The sequence below is a fragment of the Saccopteryx bilineata genome, chromosome 5, assembly GCF_036850765.1.
Source record: "Saccopteryx bilineata isolate mSacBil1 chromosome 5, mSacBil1_pri_phased_curated, whole genome shotgun sequence".
NCBI lineage: Eukaryota > Metazoa > Chordata > Mammalia > Chiroptera > Emballonuridae > Saccopteryx > Saccopteryx bilineata.
Genome location: NC_089494.1, coordinates 205,906,580 through 205,930,865, shown reverse-complemented (window position 1 = coordinate 205,930,865; position 24,286 = coordinate 205,906,580). Strand labels below are relative to the sequence as shown.

Below are 24,286 nucleotides of genomic sequence, written 5' to 3'. Positions count from 1 at the left end.
GATGTGATAGTGTTATAGTAAAATATGGCACATTAAGTCCTATAATAAGCATTTATTCAGAAGAGAGGAGATAAACTGTAGTTTAAAGGAAAATTTGGAATGTGCTTATTTGGTGTATTTAACCTATAGTATTTAATACCAGAATAAGTCATGTGACTCTCATATCCTATTATATACACTCCTATAAGAGCCTATAAAATCAGACCTGTGTTTCTGTATTTATGTTTTCAAGTAGCAACTAGCTGTTTGTTTCAATATAGTTACTAAATAGAATCTCACATATGCAGAAGAACTTAAGTTTTCATGAGAAAAAAATTTTGATTTTCAAATTCTAACTGAAAAATTTTGGGGGATTAATAAGTTAGATAAACTTGGAGGATAAAAATACAGATTTGCATTATAATGCCAATGGATCTTTTGAAGGGTATGGTGAAATCTTTCTAGTTTTATATTATTTTTTATACTCTTGGCCCCTTTATAAGTGCTTTGCTGTCAGCACAGCAATTTGGTAGAACTGTCCATACTTTATAATGAGTATTTGGCCTTCAAAAGTATGTTTGGTGAGGACCTGCTATATTCCAATCAACTCTCTATTTTAATTTTCACTTCACAATAATTCTTTTCTAGTATACATGTACATACAAGTGAGGTTTTTTAAAAAAGACTACACTATAAAATTTTTCTGAAGACCAGAAAATCAAGAATCTTGATGTTTTATCTTCACTTTATTTTAGAACATCGAGCTCTTTGGATTCACAGTACTTTAGAAAGTAAAATCTAAAGATAAACCGTAGTCTTAACATTTTATGTATAAAATACCACACATTTCTTAGAATTTATTGCTTCATAAAGCCTTTACATCTAGATAAGATGTTACTTGTAAATATCTTCAGTGTCTGCATATCTTTTTCCTCAGGTATTTCTTTAGATTTTATTTATTTTAGGTGGGATAGAGAAAAGAGAGAGAGAAGGGGGGAGGAGCTGGAAGCATCAACTCCCATATGTGCCTTGACCAGGCAAGCCCAGGGTTTTGAACAGGTGACCTAAAAGTTCCAGGTGGACACTTCATCCACTGTGCCATTGCAGGTTTTTATTTTGAAAAAGAAAAAAAAAAATTTTTTTTTTTTTTTTTTGTATTTCTCTGAAGTTGGAAACAGGGAGGCAATCAGACAGACTCTCGCATGCACCCGACCAGGATCCACCCGGCATACCCACCAGGGGGCGATGCTCTGCCCATCTGGTGCATCGATCTGTTGCAACCAGAGCCATTCTAGCACCTGAGGCAGAGGCCATAGAGCCATCCGCAGCGCACGCAGGGGCCATCTTTGCTCCAATGGAGCCTTGACTGCGGGAGGAGAAGAGAGAGACAGAGGAAGGAGAGGGGGAGGGGTGGATAAGCAGATGGGCGCTTCTCCTGTGTGCCCTGGCTGGGAATTGAACCCAGGACTCCTGCATGCCAGGCCGATGCTCTACCACTGAGCCAACCTGCCAGGGCCTGAAAATTTTTAAATGAATGAAAAAGTTGAAAGAACACATATACAGTGAACACCTATATACTCATCACCTAGATTCACCAATTTTGGCACATGTTTAGAGAAACTAGTAAAAAGTAGTTTGCTTAGAGAAAATACTTTGTTTTTGAACCACATAAACTTGCAGACATGGTAGCACTTCACTCCTAAGTATTTTCACCTGATTAGCCTAAGAATAGGCCATTCTCCTATATATGCTTTTTAAAGTACTTTTTATTTTTAGTATAGCTTTTAGAATTTATTTATTGCTAATCTCTTCTATTTATAATTTATGGATTTTCTCTTTTTCTTAGATTTTTTTGTTGTTGATTTTCTAGTTTTCTATGAGATTTGTGAGTTTTTGTTATTTTTTTCTAATGAATTTAAATCTGAATTTGTAATTACATGGGGGTTTTTTTGTTTGTTTTTTTATAATTTTTTTATTTTATTTTATTTATTCCTTTTAGAGAGGAGAGAGAGAGGGAGAGAGAGAGACAGAGAGAGAGAGAGAGAGAGAGAGAGAGAGAGAGAGAGAGAGGAGAGAGAGTCAGGGGGAGGAGCTGGAAGCATCAACTCCCATATGTGCCTTGACCAGGCAAGCCCAGGATTTCGAACCGGCGACCTCAGCATTTCCAGGTCAACGCTTTATAATTATGTTTTGATATTTAGTTTTTTTGTCATTATTTTCTGAATAATTTGTTTTTGTATTTTTTGTTCTTATTTGGAAAAGTATTTTAAAATTTAGAACCCTTTGGGCTTGTTTAAAATGTTGTTATGTTATAGTTTGACTGCCTGTCGTTGAAGAGTGTATCCTTTATCATTTCTACTTTTTCAAAATATCTTGAGACTTCACTTGTAGCCTATAGTGTAAGACTAATATTCTTTTTCCAAGTATTCCATAGCATGTGTTTTCAGGCTGCTGGGTGAACATGAAGAATGAACACCACATTGGTAACTGATTAGAAAATGCCAAATCCTGAATCAGCAATGGAGAAAGCCAAAAATTAATGCAATCTAAATTTCAGTATCTTTCAAATGTCTCCATATCTGGCTCTGTATAACTCTGGTTTGTTAGTGGTAGATGTGGGGATGGGGCAAGAGCCTTCTCAGATAGGGAGGAATAGTTGAAAACTATTAAAGACTCTTACATACTTCACGGCACTGGGTAACTACCCTTTCTTATGCCATCAATGGCTGAAAAGATTAAAACAAAGGGTCTCTACACTGAGGGAGATCAAGAGCTGAGAAAATTCCGTACAGGGAGATTAAGTGAATAATGTATACTAAATGCTGAGAAAAGTCTTCTTCCTTCATCTCAGCCCCATCGCAACCCCATCCCAGCCGTCTTCCCTGACTTGGCACGCAGTACTCTGCCAGCAAGGCAGGCCTCACCCTCAAGTCAGGGGAAGATTAGATGAAGCTTGATTCAAGAATAATAACAATAAGGCTTTTGAGCAGTTTAACAACTTTTTCCTACCCATTTGTACACTCATGGTGGTTTTACTCTCTTTTTCAATCCCCTGATGAAGAGAGGGTTGTTGTACTTGATATTCCCGTGACTGTTCTGTAACTACCAGTTTGTACTTCTTAATCCTTTCACCTCTTTTACCCAGCCCCCTCTCGTCTGGCAACCAACTGTTTGTTCCCTGTGTCTGAGTCTGTTTCAGTCTTGTTTGTTTATTTTGTTCTTTAGATTCCACATAAGTGAAATGATATGGTATTTATCTTTCTCTGATTAACTTATTTTACTGAGCATAATTCTCTCTAGATCCATCCATGCTATCACAAATAGTAAGATTTCATTCTTTTGTTATTGCTAATACTCTATTTATATACTTTTTTAAAAATTTACTTGACTATTGATGGGCATTGGGTGCTTCTAAGTGACTATTGTAAATAACACTGCAGTGAACATAGGAGTACATACTGTTTTTTTTAATTAGGGTGTCTTTTTTTTTTTTTTTTTTTTTTTTTGAGAACAGACAGACAGGGTCAGACAGACAGGAAGGGAGAAAGATGAGAAGCATCAACTCATAGTTGCGGCACCTTAGTTGTTTATTGATTGCTTTCTCATATGTGCTTGACTGGGGGGCTCCAGCTGAGCCACTGATCCCTTGCTCAAGTCGTGACCTTGGGCTTCAAGCCAGCAACCTTTGGGCTCAAGCCAGTGACCATGGTGTTATGTCTGTGATCCCACACTCAAGACACTGACCCCACGCTCAAGCTGGTGAGCCCATACTCAAGCCAGCAGCCTCAGGGTTTTGAACCTGGGTCCTCAGCATATGAAGCCAGTGCTCTATCCAGTGTGCCACCGCCTGTCTAGCAGTGTTTTGGGTTTCTTCAGATAAATACCCAGGAATGGAATCAATGGATCATAGGCAGTTCCTTTTTTTTTAATTTTTTAATTTTTTATATTTTTTTACAGAGACAGAGTTAGAGAGAGGGATAGATAGGGACAGACAGACAGGAACGGAGAGAGATAAGTATCAATCATTAGTTTTTCATTGCAACACCTTGACTATGTGCCTTGACTATGGGGCTACAGCAGACCGAGTAACCCCTTGCTCAAGCCAGCGACCTTGGGCTCAAGCTGGTGAGCTTTGCTCAAACCAGGTGAGCCCGCACTCAAGCTGGCAACCTCAGGGTCTCAAACCTGGTCCTCTGCATCCCAGTCTGACGCCCTATCCACTGTGCCACCACCTGGTCAGGCCAGTTCCATTTTTAAAGATTTTACTTATTGATTTTACAGAGAGAGAAGAGAAAGGGACAGGGATCGAGAAGTATCAACTCATAGTTGCTTCACTGCTTGATTGCTTGTTATATGTTCCCTGACTGGGCAAGCCCAGAGTTTTGAACCAGCTTTCCAGGTCAACACTCTATCCACTGTGCTACCATAGGTCAGGCAGTTTAATTTTTAATATTTTTGAGGACTTTCCATACTGTTTTCCACAATGGCTGAACCAATCTGTGTTCCCACCTACAATGCACAAAGGTTCCTTCTTCACATCCTTGCCAACACTTTTTTGTTGATTATTGATAATAGCCATTCTAACAGGTGTGAGGTGATATTTCATTGTTGTCTTAATTTGTGTTTCTCTGATAATTAGCAATATTGAGCATCTTTTCCTGTGTCTATGGCTATTTGTCTTTTTTATAGAAGTGTCTAATCAAGTCCTCTGCCCATTTTTTTAATTGGATTGGTTTTGTATGTATTTTTGGTGTTGAGTTCTTTATAAAGTTTGGATATCCCTTATCAGATGTATCATTGGTGAATATCTTCACCCATTCAGTATGTTGTCTTTTTGTTTTGATGGTTTCTTTTCCTATGCAAAAAATGTTTTAGTTTGACATCCCATTTTTTTCCTTTGTTTCACTTACTCAAGGAGATATACCAGGTTAAATACTGCTAAATGAAATGTCTGAGATTTTATTTCCTGTTTTCTTCTAGAAGTTTTATGGTTTCGAGTCTTACATTTAAGCCTTTATTCTATTTTGAGTTTATTCTTGTATATAGTATAAGAAAGTGGTCTAGTTTCACCTTCTTTTTGCAAGTATAGGGGTCCTTGGGTTACGACATAGTTCCGTTCCTACAACAGTGACGTAGCCTGAATATTGGTGTAAGTCGAAACACACCCTAGCCTAAGTCACTTACCTATTCTAACACAGTTGTAAACTTGTAATCTAGAACATAAAAACACAACTAAGCCACCAAAAAAGGAAAAGGACATAAATATACTGTACTGTACACTGTACTGCATATTCTTCCATTGTGCGCAACCAAATGAGTTCACCTACATAGTCCATAATTGCAACACTAGCAGCATAAGCCAAAACACTCATGTCTCAATTTTATGGGAGTGAGGTTTGTAAACTTGAAACGTCAAATGTCGAGACTGTCATAACCCGAGAACCCCTGTTTCTGTTCAATTTTCCCAACACCATTTATTGACTAGACTGTTTTTACCTCATTGTATGTTCTTTCCTCCTTTGACAAATACTAATCACCTACATAGGCACAGGCTTATTTCTGGACTATGTATTTTGTCCCATTGTCCATATATATATGTTTTTATGCCAGTACCATGCTGTTTGATTACCATGGCCTTGTCATGTATGTAGTTGGATATGAGGTGGTGTGATACCTCCAACTTTGTTCTTGCTCAAGATTGTTGTGGATATTCAGGGTATTTTGTGATTATTTGTTAATAGTTCTGTGAAATAGTCTATTGGTATTTTGATAGGAATTACATTGAATATATAGATGGGTTTTGGTAGTTTGGGACTTTTTTTTTTTTTTTTTTTGTATTTTTCTGAAGCTGGAAACTGGGAGAGACAGACAGACTCCCGCATGCGCCCGACCGGGATCCACCCGGCACGCCCACCAGGGGGCGACGCTCTGCCCACCAGGGGGCGATGCTCTGCCCCTCCCGGGCGTCGCTCTGTCGCGACCAGAGCCACTCTAGCGCCTGGGGCAGAGGCCAAGGAGCCATCCCCAGTGCCCGGGCCATCTTTGCTCCAATGGAGCCTCGCTGCAGGAGGGGAAGAGAGAGACAGAGAGGAAGGAGAGGGGGAGGGGTGGAGAAGCAGATGGGCGCTTCTCCTGTGTGCCCTGGTCGGGAATCGAACCCGGGACTTCTGCATTCCAGGCCGACGCTCTACCACTGAGCCAACCGGCTAGGGCCAGTTTGGGACTTTTCATAATGTTAATTCTTCCTATCCAATTAGCATAGATAATTTGTTTTTGATATTTATTTTCAGGTTCTCCATTTTCTTCTTTTTTTCCTTTCTCCTTCCCTTTTTTCCTTCCCTTTTTTCCTTTCAGAAGCTCTTTGAAGTTTTCTATTCTGTTCCCCCCTGCTCTTGTTTTGTTTCTTTCCATTTTATTCTGTTTTTCCCTCCCCTCCATTCTTGTACATTCACCTGCATTTTGGAAAGACATGAACAATATAATTAAATTTGTGGCAAAATTAATATGAATTAATGGGAAGTAAATACTACAGAATAGTTTACCAGTGACATGCAACTTAATTTTGATTACATAGAGTATCTAATCAAAAATTTTTTCTTTTTAGATGCTTCCTGAGTTGATATATCAGTTCTTTATACTAAAAGATGTTTTAACATAAAAGTTCTCTAAAGATATTTAAATGTTTTCTAGTAATTTTATGCATATTATTTATTATACCATAAATCTTTTTAAGCTTATTTGACAGTCTGTGAATTACTACTAATTTTAAGTTAAGGGCACCAGTAAGTTTATTGTGAAACACTGATTTCTGCTTTGAGTGAGGGGAGTCCTATTCTTCCTATTTATTTTTTTTATCATAAGACAGAGTCCCATTAGTATACTACAAAGTCAAGTTAAATAAATAAAAGAAAATAAAGTTTTTAAAAGAAACCATGTACTTTTTTTTGTGTGTGTATTTTTCCGAAGCTGGAAACAGGGAGAGACAGACGGACTCCCGCATGCGCCCGATCGGACTGGGATCCACCCGGCACGCCCACCAGGGGCGACGCTCTGCCCACCAGGGGGCGATGCTCTGCCCCTCCGGGGCGTCGCTCTGTTGTGACCAGAGCCACTCTAGCGCCTGGGGCAGAGACCAAGGAGCCATCCCCAGCGCCCGGGCCATCTTTGCTCCAATGGAGCCTCGGCTGCGGGAGGGGAAGAGAGAGACAGAGAGGAAGGAGAGGGGGAGGGGTGGATAAGCAGATGGGCGCTTCTCCTGTGTGCCCTGGCCGGGAATCGAACCCAGACTTCTGCACACCAGGCCGACCCTCTACCACTGAGCCAACCGGCCAGGACCTTTTTTTTTTTTTTTTTTTAAATAAGAAGAGGGAAGATAGTGAAACAGACTCCACATGTGCCCTGACCCAGCAACCCCTGTCTGGGACTGGTGCTCAAATCAGCCAAGCTCTCCTCAGTGCCTGGGGCCAGTGCTCTAACCTATGGAGCCACTGGCTACGAGGGGGGAAGAGAGAGAGAAGTGAGAGAAAGAGGTGAAGAGAAGCAAATGGTGGCTTCTCATGTGTGCCTTGACCAGGAATTGAACCCAGGAGGTCTGCACGCTGTGCCGATGCTCTACCACTGAGCAAATTGGCCAGGGCTTACTATGTACTTTTAAAGTCATATGTATGCTACTTGTTCAGTTTTAGTTTAGAAACTATCTATACTTCTTTTTTTTTCTTTTTTTCTTTATTCATTTTTAGAGAGGAGAGAGAGAGGGAGAGAGACAGAGAGAGAGAAGGGGGGAGGAGCTGGAAGCATCAACTCCCATATGTGCCTTGACCAGGCAAGCCCAGGGTTTCGAACCGGCGACCTCAGCATTTCCAGGTCGACGCGTTATCCACTGCGCCACCACAGGTCAGGCTATCTATACTTCTTTTAATACGTGAATAGAATATAAAATCTTGAATAATTTGAAATGGGAAGACTTCTAAAACCATCACTAAATATGATTGAAATTTTGAGGAACATCTTTTAAAATTATATTATGTAATAGCTAGCTTTGACATGAAAAAGTTATAGCATTAAAGGAAAAACAATTGCAACCTTTTTAAAATCACATAGGTATCCAAATTTTGAGGACTTAAATAAAAATCGTATTGGCAAATCAAATCTAAGCTCATATTCTAAAAGGAAGAAACAGAATAGGACAGCTCATATTTATGTTTATACCAGATTATGCGAAGGCCTGATTTAACTAGTGTTCCTTGTCTGGATCGTTAACATACTTAATAGAAAGGCAGAGTCTTTGATGTACTTTTCCTCCCTTTTTAAAGTTGTAGACATGGCCCATTCCTAGGTATGTATCACTATACTTTGCTTGTGTAATAGCAAATTATTTTGTGGCAAGAATGTTGTCAACCTGTCAGCTGATAAAAGATGAAATATATTGTAACAAAAATAAGTTCAGAGCAAGGGAATAAACATCGTAAATCTTATGTTGAAGTAAGAGTCTTTAATTTTAGTGAACATGTTAGAACAGTAAAAGTGAATTTTGGAGTTCAGTTAACAACAAGATGTGGATAGTATAGTATAGTATAGTATAGTACATGGAAATTGAAGGCTTATTTTTAAGCAACTAGGTCCCTAAGTTGAAAAAGTGGTAAAGAAAGAATATTGCTTAAATCAATTAGGCAACAATAGTTGGCTAAAAGGTGGCAGCCCATTGGCTCAAGGCTCACTGCCATTTCCCCTCTTTTCTCCATTCCTTCCAGTTGATGATTAACTTTTTTTTTTGTAGCATTATTTTAGGTATACTGTGGTGTGCTGTCTCATAGGTAAGGGAGTTATAAAGAGAGGAAAGTAAATTGTAGAATTTAAAGTTCAAATTCTGTACTTGTTAGTTCTCATTAAAATTAAAGGAAGTATGTTGGCAGTAGATCTTAAATCTCCAATAATGGGCTAAGAAAGAGCGGAAACTAATGTTTATCTAGAACTCAATCTGCCATCAGTTTGCTTGATACTTTATTGTGAAAGATATATATTTAGATGCTTATAGTATTTTAGGTTATATATATATATTTTGTTTGTTTTAGTGAGAGAGACAGGAAAGGAGAGAGGTGAGAAGTATCAACTGATAGTTGCATCACTTTAGTTGTTCATTGATCGCTTCTCATATGTGTCTTGACTGGGGAACTCCAGTTTTTTTACCTATACCAGGGGTCCCCAAACTAAGGCCCGTGGGCCGCATGCAGCCCCCTGAGGCCATTTATCTGCCCCTGCCACACTTCCGGAAGGGGCACTTCTTTCATTGGTGGTCAGTGAGAGGCCCATAGTTCCCGTTGAAATACTGTTCAGTTTGTTGATTTAAATTTACTTGTTCTTTATTTAAAATATTATTTGTTCCCGTTTTGTTTTTTTACTTTAAAATAAGATATGTGCAGTGTGCATAGGGATTTGTTCATAGGTTTTTTTATAGTCTGGCCCTCCAACAGTCTGAGGGGCAATGAACTGGCCCCCTGTGTAAAAAGTTTGGGGACCCCTGACCTATACTGTTATAAAATCAGATGATAATTTCCCAGAATTCAGTGGAAATGAAAGTGTGACTCTCCCCTTCTTTTAGATATAAATTATAGCATAATAAAAACCATACTATTTGGGAGAACTAACATTTTTCTTTTATTAATTGTATTGACTCAACAGTGTAGTGACCATTGATTAATACATAGAATAACACAGATGAGAAATGTAAATGTGGTATAATGTGTAAAAGGAAAGTAAACTCAGATGCTTTCCTTTATTTGCCAGTTCATTTGTCACCATACATTATAGAGCACACACAGCTTTCTTTTGTTAGCTTTATCTCAAAAATACAGTGACAAGTAAAATAACTTTTATAGAATTCTGTCTGTCCAAATGCTGGGAGAAAAAAATGAATGGACCTGAAAAATAATTCATAGTGACTTTTATTAGTGTTACTTCTAAACAAATAATAATATTCATTAATATAGTATTTACTTTGAACAATAAGACATTTATTAGACTTATGAATTATTAAATATAAAAATAAAATTATTTTTTAAAATTGATTTTAGAGAGAGAGGAAGGGAGAAAGAAAGAGAAACATTGATCTGTTGCTGTACGTGTCCTGACCGGGGATTGAACCAGCTCTGCTCTTCAGGATGATGCTCTAACCAACCAAGCTATCTGGCAAAGGCCTAAATTTAAGCATATTTTAAACAGCTATGTCATAAGCAATCGTGAAAGCTGCTTATGCCTTTAGATTTTGGTAGATAACTTATTTGTTAGAAGTGATATAAAATGTAACTGATACCACAACTTGTGTTTGCATGCATTTTTGAATATGTGTGGAAAATAATATATACTTACAGAGGAGTTGGCAAACCATGTCTCTATGGTCTGTTTTTGAATCATATGGGCTAACAATGGTCTTTTAAAGGGTTGTATAAAAAAGAATAATATGCAACAAAAGTCATATGTAGCTCTCAAAGCCTGAAATATTTACTATCTGGTCCTTTGCAGAAATAGTTTGCCAGCTTTAAAATACAAATCCATAACACATAAGCTTGGAAAGTTCCAGTTCCAGGTGAGAAGCTGTAATCTTATGCTACTCCATCTCTCCCATGAAGCAGCTATTATAAAATCTGCAGCTATGTGAAGATTCTGAAAGTAAACAGTGGCAGGTGAATTAGGGAAGACCAGAATTTGAAGTGCCACCAAAGTGGCGGCGAGTTTGTCATTTTCTCCTAGTGTTATTACGTGGCCTGGTCTCAGCATAGCCCGAAACCAGGAAGTGGACATCAGCGCAGCACAGAGGGCTGCAGGAGAAGCCATCTGCTTCAGGCTGGAGAGGTAGTGATCATGGCTCCTACTGGTAGGAGTAGGTGCAGAGGACACAGGGATCTGAAACTCGGAGGTGTAGGGGAGCCTCTCTTTCTGACTAGAGAGTCTGTGGTCACATGAGGATGAGGCACACTGTTTTTGCCTTTTTTCTCTGTATCTGCTTGCCAGTTGGCTGCCACTGCAGGAACAGTTGCAGAAAGTAAGTGGCAAAATGTCATAACTAAAGCCCAGCTTTCTGGGCAGAGTGCCGAAGGGGAGAGCCCCAGAGAACCAGAAAGTATTGGGGAGTTCAAGGAGGGGAGAGGGATTTGGGAAAGGGACCTCATAAAATTATTTATTTCTTGGGAGATATGAAAGTTATTATCTCTGTAATGCTTGCAGCGGAGCTTGACTAAGAGTAAGACCCCAAAACTGCTACTTAATCAATATTATTTTTCTTAATGTTGTATAGGAAACACACAGATTATCCCTCTTTTCTTGTTTTAGACTGTTAGGAGTCATGGGGATTAAGAGTATTGGCCCATCTGCAGCAACCATATGCCAGGCCACCTTTATATAATCTTAGAACATTGTACTTGGAAGGGATTTTGGAGGTCAGATGTTCTAACAAGTGCTTATTCAAAGTAGCAGTCCTTTCTGCAGTTTCCATTTAGAGAGGATTAATCATCTAAAGGCTGTCAGTACATTTATAGTGACAGAAGCTGGCCACTTTAGCAGGGTCATATGATTGCTTAACAATCATATATACATACTTTGAATTATTTTTTCTTTAGTTTTGTTCTCTGTAAAATGTAAAAAATTAAGTTGAATTTTTTTTTTACACTGTAGTCCTAATCATTCAGAATATTTGACCAGGCTTAACTGTATACTGGTGACTCTCAAAGTGGTTCAGAGATCTCATTCAACTGATACACTTTTCTCAATAGCCTGCCTTCTTCCCCCTTCTTTTAATCTGTGAAGGAGCATGCTGAATTTTTCGTGTGCCTGTATGTATTTTTCTGCTGTAAGGTTTGGTTACCTGAAAAACATTTGAGAATCCCTGCCTTAGACACACTCATGACTACAATTTGCCCTGCATACATTTGCATCTTTTTCTTTTTTTTTTTTATGACAGAGAAGGACGGATAGGGATAGACAGAGAGGAAGGGAGAGAGATGAGAAGCATCAATTCTTTGTTGTGGCTCCATAGTCTCCTTAGTTGTTCATTGATTGCTTTCTCATATGTGCCTTGACCAGGGGCTCCAGCTGAGCCAGTGACCCCTTGCTTGAGCCAGTGACCTTGGGCTCAAGCCAGCGACCATGGGGTCATATCTATGATCCCACGCTCAAGCCAGCGACCCCACACTCAAGTTGGTGACCTCGGGGCTTCTAACCTGGGTCCTCTTTTGTGTCCCAGTTCGACACTCAATCCACTGTGCCACTGCCTGGTCAGGCTGTGTCTGCATCTTAAACGGACAAAATATGCTTACGAACCACTGTTTTTTAATTATCTCATAATGGTGGGAAGTGATTGAAGACAAAAGTTAGGAATGGCATGGAAAGAGGAAATCTGATGGTTAAAGCAAAGAAACAAAGCTCATCTGTGTGCACAGAGCCAGCACCCTGGCACCTTTGCTAAGTCTGCCGTCTGACCTGCTGAGGGGAATGGTTTCTGGCATAATAAGGAATGCTAAGCAGAAGGTGGGGTTCTGTGAAGCAGTCTTTTCTTGAAAACAACTGTGCTGCAGAATAAGGAATAACTATTTTGTCCTACATTAGATAATTATTCTAGCTAAAGATAGGTGATACTTTGACTGTTATATCTTCAAGTACATGTATTATACACACACAAAGATATGGCACTTAACATAGTTCAGTTACCCTTCAAGGACAACCTAATACTGGTTTTTTGTTGTTTTGTTTTAACTTGGCATACCAAGTCCCATTTCCTGCTCTTGATAATCAAATAGGTATCATCTCCTCAAAATGATCATCCTTGACTTGCTTTGTAATACCACAGAATGTTACTGCATGGGAAAGCACTATGGGAGGTTCAGAGTGACAGACATACAGGGAGAGAAACTTGCAAAAGTTGCATTCATGAGTTATCTCTAGATTTTTATCAGCCTGAATAAATTTCTCATGCATACATGCATATATTTTGTATTTGTACATGGCTATTTTGTTATCAGTAGGCAATTAAGTAATCACAGTTATACCCATAAAACATATAACTCTTTTTTTCAGTGAGAAGAGGGGAGGCAGAGAGACAGACCTCCAGCATGCACCCTCGGGTCCACCCAGCCAGCCCACTAGGGGGCCCATCTGGGGCCTTGCTCCATTGCTCAGCAACTGAGCTTTTCTCAGCACCTGAGGCTAGATCATGAAGCCATCTCAGTGCCAGGGGCCAACTCGCTCCAATGGAGTCATGGTTGCAGGAGGGGGGAAGAGAGAGAAAGAAAGAAGTGAGAAAGGGAGGGGTGGACGGGTGCTTCTCCTGTGTGTCCTGACCAGGAATCGAACCTGGGACATCCATATGCAGGACTGACGCTTTACCACTGAGCCAACCAGCCAGAACCACAGCTTTTTTATAATTTTGCACAATATCTTAAAACAAAAGTAAAATGAAGTCTTATGGCTACAAATATATTTTTAAATTTAATAGAGACATAGTACTCAGTAAAGATAGAGGTGATAAAAAATATTTTTATTTTTATTATATTTTTATGAAAGACAGGATCAGACAAGAAGGGAGAGAGATGCCGTGGCCGGTTGGCTCAGCGGTAGAGCGTCGGCCTGGTGTGTGGGGGACCCTGGTTCGATTCCCGGCCAGGGCACATAGGAGAAGCGCCCATTTGCTTCTCCATCCCCCCCCCCCCCTTCCTCTCTGTCTCTCTCTTCCCCTCCCGCAGCCAAGGCTCCATTGGAGCAAAGATGGCCCGGGCACTGGGCATGGCTCCTTGGCCTCTGCCCCAGGCGCTAGAGTGGCTCTGGTCGTGGCAGAGCGACGCCCCGGAGGGGCAGAGCATCGCCCCCTGGTGGGCAGAGCTCCGCCCCTGGTGGGCGTGCCTGGTGGATCCCGGTCGGGCGCATGGGGGAGTCTGTCTGACTGTCTCTCCCCGTTTCCAGCTTCAGAAAAATACAAAAAAAAAAAGAAGGGAGAGAGATGAGAGGCATCAATTTGTAGTTGTGGCATTCTTAGTTGTTCATAGATTGTTTCTCATACGTGTCTTGACCCGGGGGGGGGGGGCTCCAGCTGAGTCAGTGACCCCTTCAAGCCAGCGACCTTGACGTTTCGAACCTGGGACCTCAGCGTCCCAGATTGACACTCGATGCCCTGCGCCATCACCTGGTCAGGTAGAGGTGATAAAATTTGGATAAAAGTGTAAACTATTTTAAAATTTAATGAATTCATTGAAGTCATCCTTCTAATGAAAGTTGCAGGAGAAGTAATTGTTTTACTTTTCTAAAGCCATGTTATTAGCTTACTATAGGAATGGCAATATAGGTCAGCAGAAATTATACAGTAGTTTCAAAAATCTGATAAGTTTAGTGTATATACTACAACTATTTTAAAAGTTATGTTGTACATCTTGCTTTTCCTTTTATCACTATCCCAAGTTTAAGGTGGGATTTGGTCTTTAACAAAGGGTAAAAGAACTTATGAGATTTGTGGTGGTTACTTCAGTTGATAGAGAAAGGAGGACAGTTTGAAAAGTGGAGAATTAGCGGGGAATGAAAAGAAACAGGGATGTGTGTTGATACCCTTGGCATGTTCTTTTTTAACATAGCCAGTGTAAGATGCCTTGTCTGCCAGTGTGCTGCTTGCTTCAGTGCAAATTAGTCTGTAAGGTCCATGGACTTAATATGGTAAGCTAAACATTGCTTGATATTTTTCTTCCCCAGAATCCCCTCATATAGATTGGCATAAAATGGAAATTTCTCCAGTAGTGTCTCCCCTTCTCATTTAGGGTTTGGGACTGCATCATGCCCAAGAGAGTGTCAGGTAAATGTCTGATGAGGATGAGAATACTTTTTTTCAGGAGGAATTCTCTTTAGGGTTATGTGGCACATTTCTCAGTCATTAGAAAATAGAAATCTTGTTTGAACTTGAACTCTCTTTGATTTTTGCTGGTTATGCTATTACAAGTTTTATATAATTTTTAAAAAATTGATTTATTTGGTAAAATACAAAATCGTCTAAATATTAAAATGTAACATAACTAGTTTTGACTGGGATTTTAAAGATAACATGCATTGAATTTGAATGGTAAACACAAGGACTTTCCAAAAGGTATGAATTCCTCAGGGCTTAAGGTTTTAGGATAGGTCTTGTTCCCTGTATATATTTACTTACTGAATTTTTTGCTAAATAGCAAGATAATTATTATTGCATAGTTGGAGTGTTAGCGTAGCATCCTGAAAATGTCCCCATATGAGATATGTGTTGTCTGCGTGTATATAGTCAAGTAGTTTTATTTTGAACTGGTGAAAGCATTAATTTCTAAACATCTTAGTTTCCCTTACAAGTAAATAAATTAATAATTTAAAGAGAAAATATTACTAATTTCTTGAGGGTTAGGAGTAAGGGATGTGATATATTGTGTGCCAGGATGTGTTCTGGAGCAATTACTTGGAAATCAAGGAATCTCAATTGGAACAACTTCAAAACACTTTACTGTAATATGTTTGGTAAGGTAATTAAGTCTTGCTATGTAAAGACATGTAAGTGTAGCATTCTAAAAGACAGGTTATGCCTGACCAGGTGGTGGCACAGTGGACAGAGCATTGGACTGGGATGCGGAGGACTCATGTTCGAGACCCTGAGGTCGTCAGCTTGAACACAGGCTCATCTGGTTTGAGCAAGGCTCACCAGCTTGAGCCCAAGGTCGCTGGCTCAAGCAAGGGGTCACTCGGTCTGCTGTAGCTGCCCTGCTCAAGGCACATACGAGAAAGCAATCAATGAACAACTAAGGTGCCGCAACAAAGAATTGATGTTTCTCATCTCTCTCCATTTCTGTCTGTCTGTCCCTGTCTGTCCCTCTCTCTGACTGTCTGCCACAAAAAAATAAAATAAAATAAAATAAAACACAGGTTATTGTATAGAAGGTTTTTCTTTTATGGTAGGGTCTTTTCATAGGTAATTTGTATTTGTTGAATATTTGAAAAACACTGTCTAGAATACTTATACAGTTACCAAAATTTGTATTACTTTCTCACTTTCATATCATTAATGTTCTATAACCTTTTTTTTTTTTTTAAGCTGGATATGTCAAGTGACCAGATAGCTGCCAATCTGCAAGCTGTTATCAATGAAGTTTGTAGGCACAGACCGCTGAATTTGGGTAAGTGGTTCGCTGGTGTTGACTTCCTTATAGTCCTCTGACACTTTAAAAAGGTAAAATAAGAAAACAATCAAGTTCATAATGCAACTACAATAGCAACAGTATTTTCAGGGATTAAATAAGTAAAATTCTGCAAACGATTTCTAATTGCCATGTTAACAAGTGTAGTTTATAAAGAGGAGACCTCTTTAACATTAATGGTAATACTCTACATCCTGAAACCTTTGTAAATTCCCACATGATTTCTACCATTACTTGTAATAAATTAAGTTTGAAGGAAAACTGTAACTGATTGCCTTAAACTTCCAATGGTATTAAATAGAAACTAAACTCATATATGAAATAATGTTGTGAAGCCACACCATTCACTTTGTCACTAGAACGAGCTTTCTAAATCTATTTCAAAAAGGAAACAAGGTTTACTCATGTCATGAGAGCCACTTCTTGTGAAGGGGGTGATGCGTGGAGCACAGTGAAACTTGATCGAGTTGCGGAAGCTGTGTAGTGGCTTAGGCATGTGTCCCGTGCCCTTATCACTGCGTTACGTGCTACTCGTATTCCTTCCCGAGGCAAGCTTCACTCGCAGCTGTTTGAAGCCAAGCAAGCGTCCATTGCACTCAATAGACTATCCACTTAACGTTTTATTATAGGAGTCTGTCACTTTGAGTTTTGTAACCAAGTGTCTAATTAAAACACAATCTTATGCTATTTTTCACCTCCTTTGAGAGTTAAACACACTGGTGATAAATACCTCATTTGTTAATTCTGCTGTCCTAGATTTGGCCATAGTACTTGTAATGGTATGTGCATGGATTTTTATATTCCATGGAGAACATAGATTTGAGTATAGGTTTTCTGAGACTATAGTTAAAGTAGAATAGTGGATAGTAAATCTCTAAAAACAATATAGTTATCTGGCTTTTGCTATTTTAAACAAAGTCCCTTAACACTAATTTTTAAGGAATTTCATTAAATATGTATTAACACAAAGGTAGCATCTGGTTAACTGTTTTAAATAAATATTTAGAATATTTCTATCAAATGTAAATATTACCACCTGCTCCTTTACTTTTGACTTTGCAGTAAAAAAAAATTCTGAGCGATCATATCTTGGCAGAGAGATAAATTATTTGTGAATTGTTTTTGTAGTTTAAGGAATAAATCTCTCATATTCTAGAGTGTAGCTAGTTTGTCTTCTCTAGAAATTCTCTCTCTTATATGTCAAAATATCAGTTCAGTAATGTCATACTTACAACATATGTCATGACTTCTATAAGGTTTCTTGTTGTATGTTTGCGTTTGTTTATTAAGCATCTATGGAATAAAATGAAAGTTGATTCTTGTCTTTGTTTCCAGGACCCTTTGTGGTACGAGCTTTCCTTCGTAGTTCCACAAGTGAAGGTTTATTACTAAAGATCGAGCCATTGTTGCCGAAAGAAGTAGAAACCAAAGAAAGTAACAGAGAAGCTGCCTGAAAGTGTTGTATTATGAGATTATTTTTACTGATTAAGAAGCAACATAGAAAATAAAAAACTGTATAATTTCTATATTTGGTGTCTTGTTATTTCTTGATCATCATACTTGAATTTTAACACTGGAAAATCTTACAACACTTTCAAAAATAAGAAAATAAAATTTTCTCTGTGTGTGAACCTGCCTTTTATATCCTATTAAATCTTCTTTATTAGAATTCAGATTTTACATGCTGGTAATTATAGCAGCAATTTCTAACTTAATAACTTTCCCTTGAGAACTGTACCATCCAAGGGAAAAAGTAACATCCTAAATTCCCATAAGAGAGAGAAAGGCAGAGTCATGAGCTACATATCAAATATGACTATTTTCTAAGGAAAAAATATAGAAAATGTTGGAAGATGTTTATTCTAAAATGTTCTGAATGTTACCTGTGATAAAATGAATATAGAAAATGACTAAGTCAAAGTGTAGATACCTTTTTTTTTCCTTTTAGGAATCAATCGATAATATTTATATATTTTATAATGACAGTGCTATCTATTTTTATGGTGCTTTGTGATATACACGGCTCTGTGTATAGTGTTTTCCTATAATTAACCTTGTTTGAGCCTGATTTTCTCTGCTTACCTAGGAAGTAATAGGTTTGGTTAGTGGTTGTTGAATTAACATCTCATGAGGTGGGTAAAACAACTTCCTTTATGGACGAAGAATCAGGCTAAGAAGTTAAATGTCTTTCATCAAGTGTCAGTTTGCAAACTGGTGTTGGTACTTAAATATTTTCTGGTATGTGAAAAAACAGGAAAAAAAGATAATTTTAGCATGCAGTTGCCAACTGTCCTTTCTTAGGAATGATTCCCCTACTCTGAGACTATCTTTTACTTTTTAAAGGATGTTCAAATGTCTTTTATTAAATAATAGCACTGCTAAACCCACTACTGTTGGTGGGTTTTGGTAACATCCAGTTTATAAACAAATATTTTGACAACTCCATATAAGTCTCCCAAATTGTTTTTGAAAATTTATTGGTCTGAGAAGTCCACATGACTGTGAGGAACACTATACCCCACTAAGCTTTTTTTCCTATGGGGAAATTAAACTTTAAAGACTGTTTGCCAAACACAACTAACTACATTAACTACAAAACAGTAATTGCAGTTAACCCTCTATTGAGGGCCTACAACCATGTTCTGCTTCACATGCATCCTCTCATTTCATCTTCAGAACAGTTCAGTGATTCAGTGAGAGGGATGTTGTTCCCATTTTACAGATAAAGACATCTAAACTTGTATGAGGTCCTGTAAGTGGCAAGCTAAGATTCAAAGCTAGATCTTTCTGATTTTGAAACTGGTTGTTTTAACCATTAGTCTGTCTTCCTTCCAATTTGTATATTCTAAGATACTAAGCTATTTAACTGAACACTTTAAGTTTTTTAAATTGAATAATTACACCAGTTTCTTAGTATCTCTTGATTATGGGGTTATGACTTAGCTCCGTGATGGCGAACCTATGACGTGTGTCAGCACTGACACACGTAGCCATTTCGATAACATGCAGCCGCATACCAGAGAAGGACATTTTATTCTCGGCTCCTGCAGGGCCAAGGATAAAACATTTGCTGTAGTGTAGACACTGTGCTGGAGGTCTGTAGGCCAAAACAACAGAACTCTGGCACAGAGTGTCTAGTTCTGGGACTTCCGGTTAGGCAATTAGGGGATCTTTGACCTCACGTGCACGGGCGCGGTGGGGGGCGAGGGAGGACACGCATCTCTGGGGGCCCTGTGATTGCCATTACCAGCAACCACATAACCACAGCAACCATCATCCAATAAACTGTTCTGGGGTGTCGTGGATTTCTAATTGACCATCATTACTGAGATAAGTGAGGGGAAGCCTGGGAGAGGCGAGGGCCTGTGCTATGCGTGCCATTTCCCGCCTTCAGAAATAGTGGAAGCCATCTTAATTTACATAAGATGCAACTTGCAGAATTTCAAGACAGCATCTGGGCTCAGGTGTTTGTCTGTCGACTTGAGGTTAAAGCTTGAGAATCTGGAAAGGTGCTGCTTGGAGAATCAAGAGGATGCCACTACGAACAGGAAATTGGGAGTGCCTGGAACCGATTACCAGACACTTTTAGCACCCTGAAAAATATAGCAATGGCTTTACTCACAATTTTTCTCTGTACGTACTTTTGTGAGACCTTATTCTCAGCGTTAAATAATATCAAAACCAACAAAAGAAACAGATTGACAGATGAAGTTAGTAGCGCTTGCTTGGGCTTGAAGTATACAAAATACCAACCTTCAATTGAAGATTTAGCCAATGAAATTTAGCAACAAAAAAGTCATTAATAGGCAGGTTAGTTAAAGAATTCCCTCTCCCTCTCACTTATCTTAGTTCATGGCACCGCATACAAGAAGACCAACAAAAGAAACCGACTGACAGATGAACTCACTAAGCAGGTAAGTTAAATAATTAGTTTTTGGTTTATTAAATACAGTTATATATTACAATTATACATTTTTGTTACTTAAACTATAAATATCACAAAATTATGGTTTTTTTCTCAAAGTGACACCCCACCTGAGTTATGCTCGTTTTTTTGGTGAATTTTGACACACCAAGCTCAAAAGATTGCGCATCACTGACTTAGCTGATGGGATGACAGAAATAAAAGGATTGGAAGGGGTGGGATGAGTGAGAAGAGTAGTGCAGGATGGGGAGAAAAACGATCTATTTGTTTCCCATGACTACTGTCTTTTGAAAGCTTACTAATTATTCACAGAGTAGGAATAATTCTAATTCACAGAGTAGGAACTCTTTTTTTTTTTTTTTTTTCTTTTCTGAAGTTGGAAACGGGGAGGCAGTCAGACAGACTCCAGCATGTGCCCAACTGGGATCCACCTGGCATGCCCACCAGGGGACGATGTTCTGCCCCTCTGGGGCATTGCTCTGTTGCAACCAGAGCCATCTTAGTGCCTAAGGCAGAGGCCAGAGCCATCCCCAGCGCCCGGGCCAACTTTACTCCAATGGAGCCTTGGCTCCAGGAGGGGAAGAGAGAGACAGAGCAGAAGGAGAGGGGAAGGGGTGGAGAAGCAGATGGGTGCTTCTCCTATGTGCCCTGGCCGGGAATCAAACCCGGGACTCCTGCACGCCAGGCCGGCACTCTACCACTGAGCCAACTGGCCAGGGCCAAACTCTTGTATTTGTTGATTTTCTTCTGCTTAATAGAGTAAATATAGTTTCATTATTGACAGTCTTAGAAACACTAAGGAAATATTTTAAACATCACTCAGAATCCTACCCATAGATAACCAGCATTAATATGTTGATGCTTTCCATTGTCTTTACTAGTGGACAGAGCCAGAACATGCACATATTTTATCAAGTAAGCGTTTCTTCATATTACATATTTAAAATTTCATACGAAAGTGTGATTTTAATGGTTGAACAAACTTTTATCCTGTTGATGCTTTAATTTATGGAGTTATTTCCCAAACTGGGGCATTTAACTTGCTTGGGTTCCTCTCCCCCTCTATAATTTTTAATGCTTTAGAGAAAATCTCTGAGTATAACTTGTTTTCCTCTCTATTTCTAAAAGTGGCCTTCCTGTGTTAAAAGTTATGATACGGCTAAAGGTCTTATATGTTTGAAAGGTGCCTTTTAATCAGAACAAGGAAATATGGTTGAAAAACTTGCTCTGGGTGAGAACATTCCAGGGTCTTATTAACTGGCTTATGAATAAATAATTTCCTACCCTTCCATTAGAGCTTTTTTTTTATTGACTAACTAGAACCAATGTTTATAATGATACGCTTCTGGAAATAGTAGAATTGTACTAGATTATTCTCTTTTGTATTATTACTTACCATTATATTTTCTTAGCAATAAATTAAATCATTTTAAAAGTAAAAACTTTTAAAATTTATAGTAAATACTAATGATTCTCAAACATTAGCCTGCATGCAAATCACTTGGAAGGCTTGCAAGAACAAATTGCTGGGCTCCACTCAGCAGTCTGGAGTGGACCCCGGAAATTTACATTACTAATGAGCTCCCAGGTGGTGATGATGATGCTGGTCCAAGGACCATGCTTTGAGAACCACTGGTTTTGATTAATGTCTCTTTTAACTGTGACTGGATAAAACAATCGCTTGCTTTGATACCAGCATCAGTTTATTTAAAAATTCCACAGGTAATTCTGATATACAGGATTTGAGAATCACTGGTGTATGTAATTAGCCAACTTACAAAAGATGTAAAAGTTGTGGTAAAAATCAAGATTTTAAAAGACAGATGAAAAAAAGAGAATGCATTATATTTAAGAGCCAGAACGAGTTTCTAGCTTTCTGGTTTATCCCTATATGTAAGTAATTCAAATTCTGGATTCTAACCCTATGGGAAAACAATTTAAAATCTGGGATCTTATGCCTGATCAGGCAGTGGCACAGTGGATAGAGCGTTGGCCTGGGACACAGAGGATCCAGGACCAAAGCTCTGAGGTTCCAGCTTGTGCTGAGGCACACCAGCTTGACTGTTGAGTTGCTGGTTTGAGCATGGGATTATGAACACGATTGCATGGTTGCTGGCTTGAGCCCAAGGTCTCTGGTTTGAGCAAGGGGTCACTGGCTCAGCTGGAGCCCCACCCCCACCCCACCCCCTTCAAGGCACGTATGAGAAAGCAATCAATGAACAACTAAGGTTCCACAACAAAGAACTGATGCTTCTCATCTTTCTCTCTTCCTCTCTGTTCCTGTCTATCTATCTCTTTCTCTCTAAAGAAAAAAAAAACTGAATAAAATAAAATCTGGAATCTTCTGTAAAACAAGGACATGAGATGATCACCAATGTACTTTCTTTTTTTGTTGTTGTTTTTGTTTTTGTTTTGTTTTGTTTTTTTCATTTTTCTGAAGCTGGAAACAGGGAGAGACAGTCAGACAGACTCCCGCATGCGCCCGACCGGGATCCACCCGGCACGCCCACCAGGGGCGACGCTCTGCCCACCAGGGGGCAATGCTCTGCCCATCCTGGACGTCACCATGTTGCGACCAGAGCCACTCTAGCGCCTGGGGCAGAGGCCACAGAGCCATCCCCAGCGCCCGGGCTATCTTTGCTCCAATGGAGCCTTGGCTGTGGGAGGGGAAGAGAGAGACAGAGAGGGAAAGCGCGGCAGAGGGGTGGAGAAGCAAATGGGCGCTTCTCCTGTGTGCCCTGGCCGGGAATTGAACCCGGGTCCTCTGCACGCTAGGCCGACGCTCTACCGCTGAGCCAACCGGCCAGGGCACCAATGTACTTTCTAACAAACATTTTGACACACCTTTTGCAGTTGGCACTTCAGGCTGTAGAAGTGATATAACATTATTAACATTACTGATATAAACACACACATAAACATAAATTTAATGGTATTAGCATTATCTTGCAAAAGACCAAAGGCTTGGGGTAGGTAGGATAGGAGAGCCTATTCAGTAATTTTTTATAGCAAGTAGTTAATCATAGTGTCCAGTAGGTGGCAGTAATAACTTTTTATACAACTTAAATAGTCGATTTATTGATAAATGATTGCTTTTTCATTTCAGTATACAAATAAAATAGCAAAAATACTTATAGACCACTTGGCACTTTATTTTGGAATGAATCCTTTCTGCTTGTTTATTTTGTTCTATTTGGTTACGTTACAGAGGTTACTTTAGGTGTCACTGTAATAATGCATATTAAGAATTGTTTTATCTGTTTCTTTTTTTTACTTTTATTATAAAACCAAATATGCAGAAAATTAAAAATAATAAAATAACACCTACTTAGTCACCACCAAGCTTTACCATTATGCTATTATTCTAATTACATGTATTCCTTTATCTGCCCACCAGTCCCAGCTAGTCCTCATCCATGCTGGACTAATTAAAAGAAAATTCCATATATCATATCACTTAACCTAATAGAGTTTTAAGAATAATCATGTTGGCCTGACCAGGCAGCACAGTGGATACAGCATCAGACTGGAACACAGAGGACTGAGGTTTGAAACCCTGAGGTCGCTGGCTTGAGCGCGGGCTCATCTGACTTGAGCACAAACTCACCAGCTTGAGCACGGGGTCGCTGGCTTGATGTGGGAAAATAGACATGACCCTATGGTTGCTGGCTTGATCCCAAAGGTCACTGGCTTGAAGCCTAAGGTTGCTCATTTGAGCTCAAGGTTGCTGGCTTGAGTCAAGGGGTCACTTGCTCTGCTGTAGCCCCAGGTCAAGGCACATATGAGAAAGCAATAAATGAACAACTAAGGAGCCACAACAAAGAATTGATGCTTCTCATTTCTCTCCCTTCCTTTCTGTCCCTATCTGTCCCTTTCTCTATCTCTGTCACACACACACACACACACACACACACACACACACACACACACCTGTAATTACAACAAGATTTTAGGTACATTTTTCAGAACCTATTGTTTCTGTATTCTACTCTGGCCATTGAAGGCATTTAGTCTTTTTGAATTTTTAAAAAAATACATGATAATGGAAAAAATATTTCTAGTGATTTGGGAACTTAGAGAACATAGTAATACAATTAGCCACAAAGGTTGTATAAAATGTCGGTACTTAAGAAATTGGTATTTTTACTTAGTTTTATTTTTGAATGAAAATATAAAATTGGAGATGAAAGTTAGAAAT

The 24,286-nt window shown here is 39.1% G+C and overlaps 1 protein-coding gene across 2 annotated transcripts in view; it reads left to right on the top strand.

Annotated features, from left to right (window-relative positions):
* Positions 1-17,689, top strand: part of MRPL1 (mitochondrial ribosomal protein L1) — a 68,466-nt gene extending 50,777 nt beyond the window's left edge. For both annotated transcript variants that reach the window (XM_066279587.1, XM_066279586.1), the window contains 2 exons: positions 16,061-16,142; positions 17,499-17,689. In XM_066279587.1, the coding sequence (XP_066135684.1) occupies positions 16,061-16,142; positions 17,499-17,617 (201 nt within the window). In that variant the 3' untranslated portion in view covers positions 17,618-17,689. The remainder of the gene's footprint in view (positions 1-16,060; positions 16,143-17,498) is intronic.
* The last annotated feature ends 6,597 nt before the right edge of the window (positions 17,690-24,286 follow it).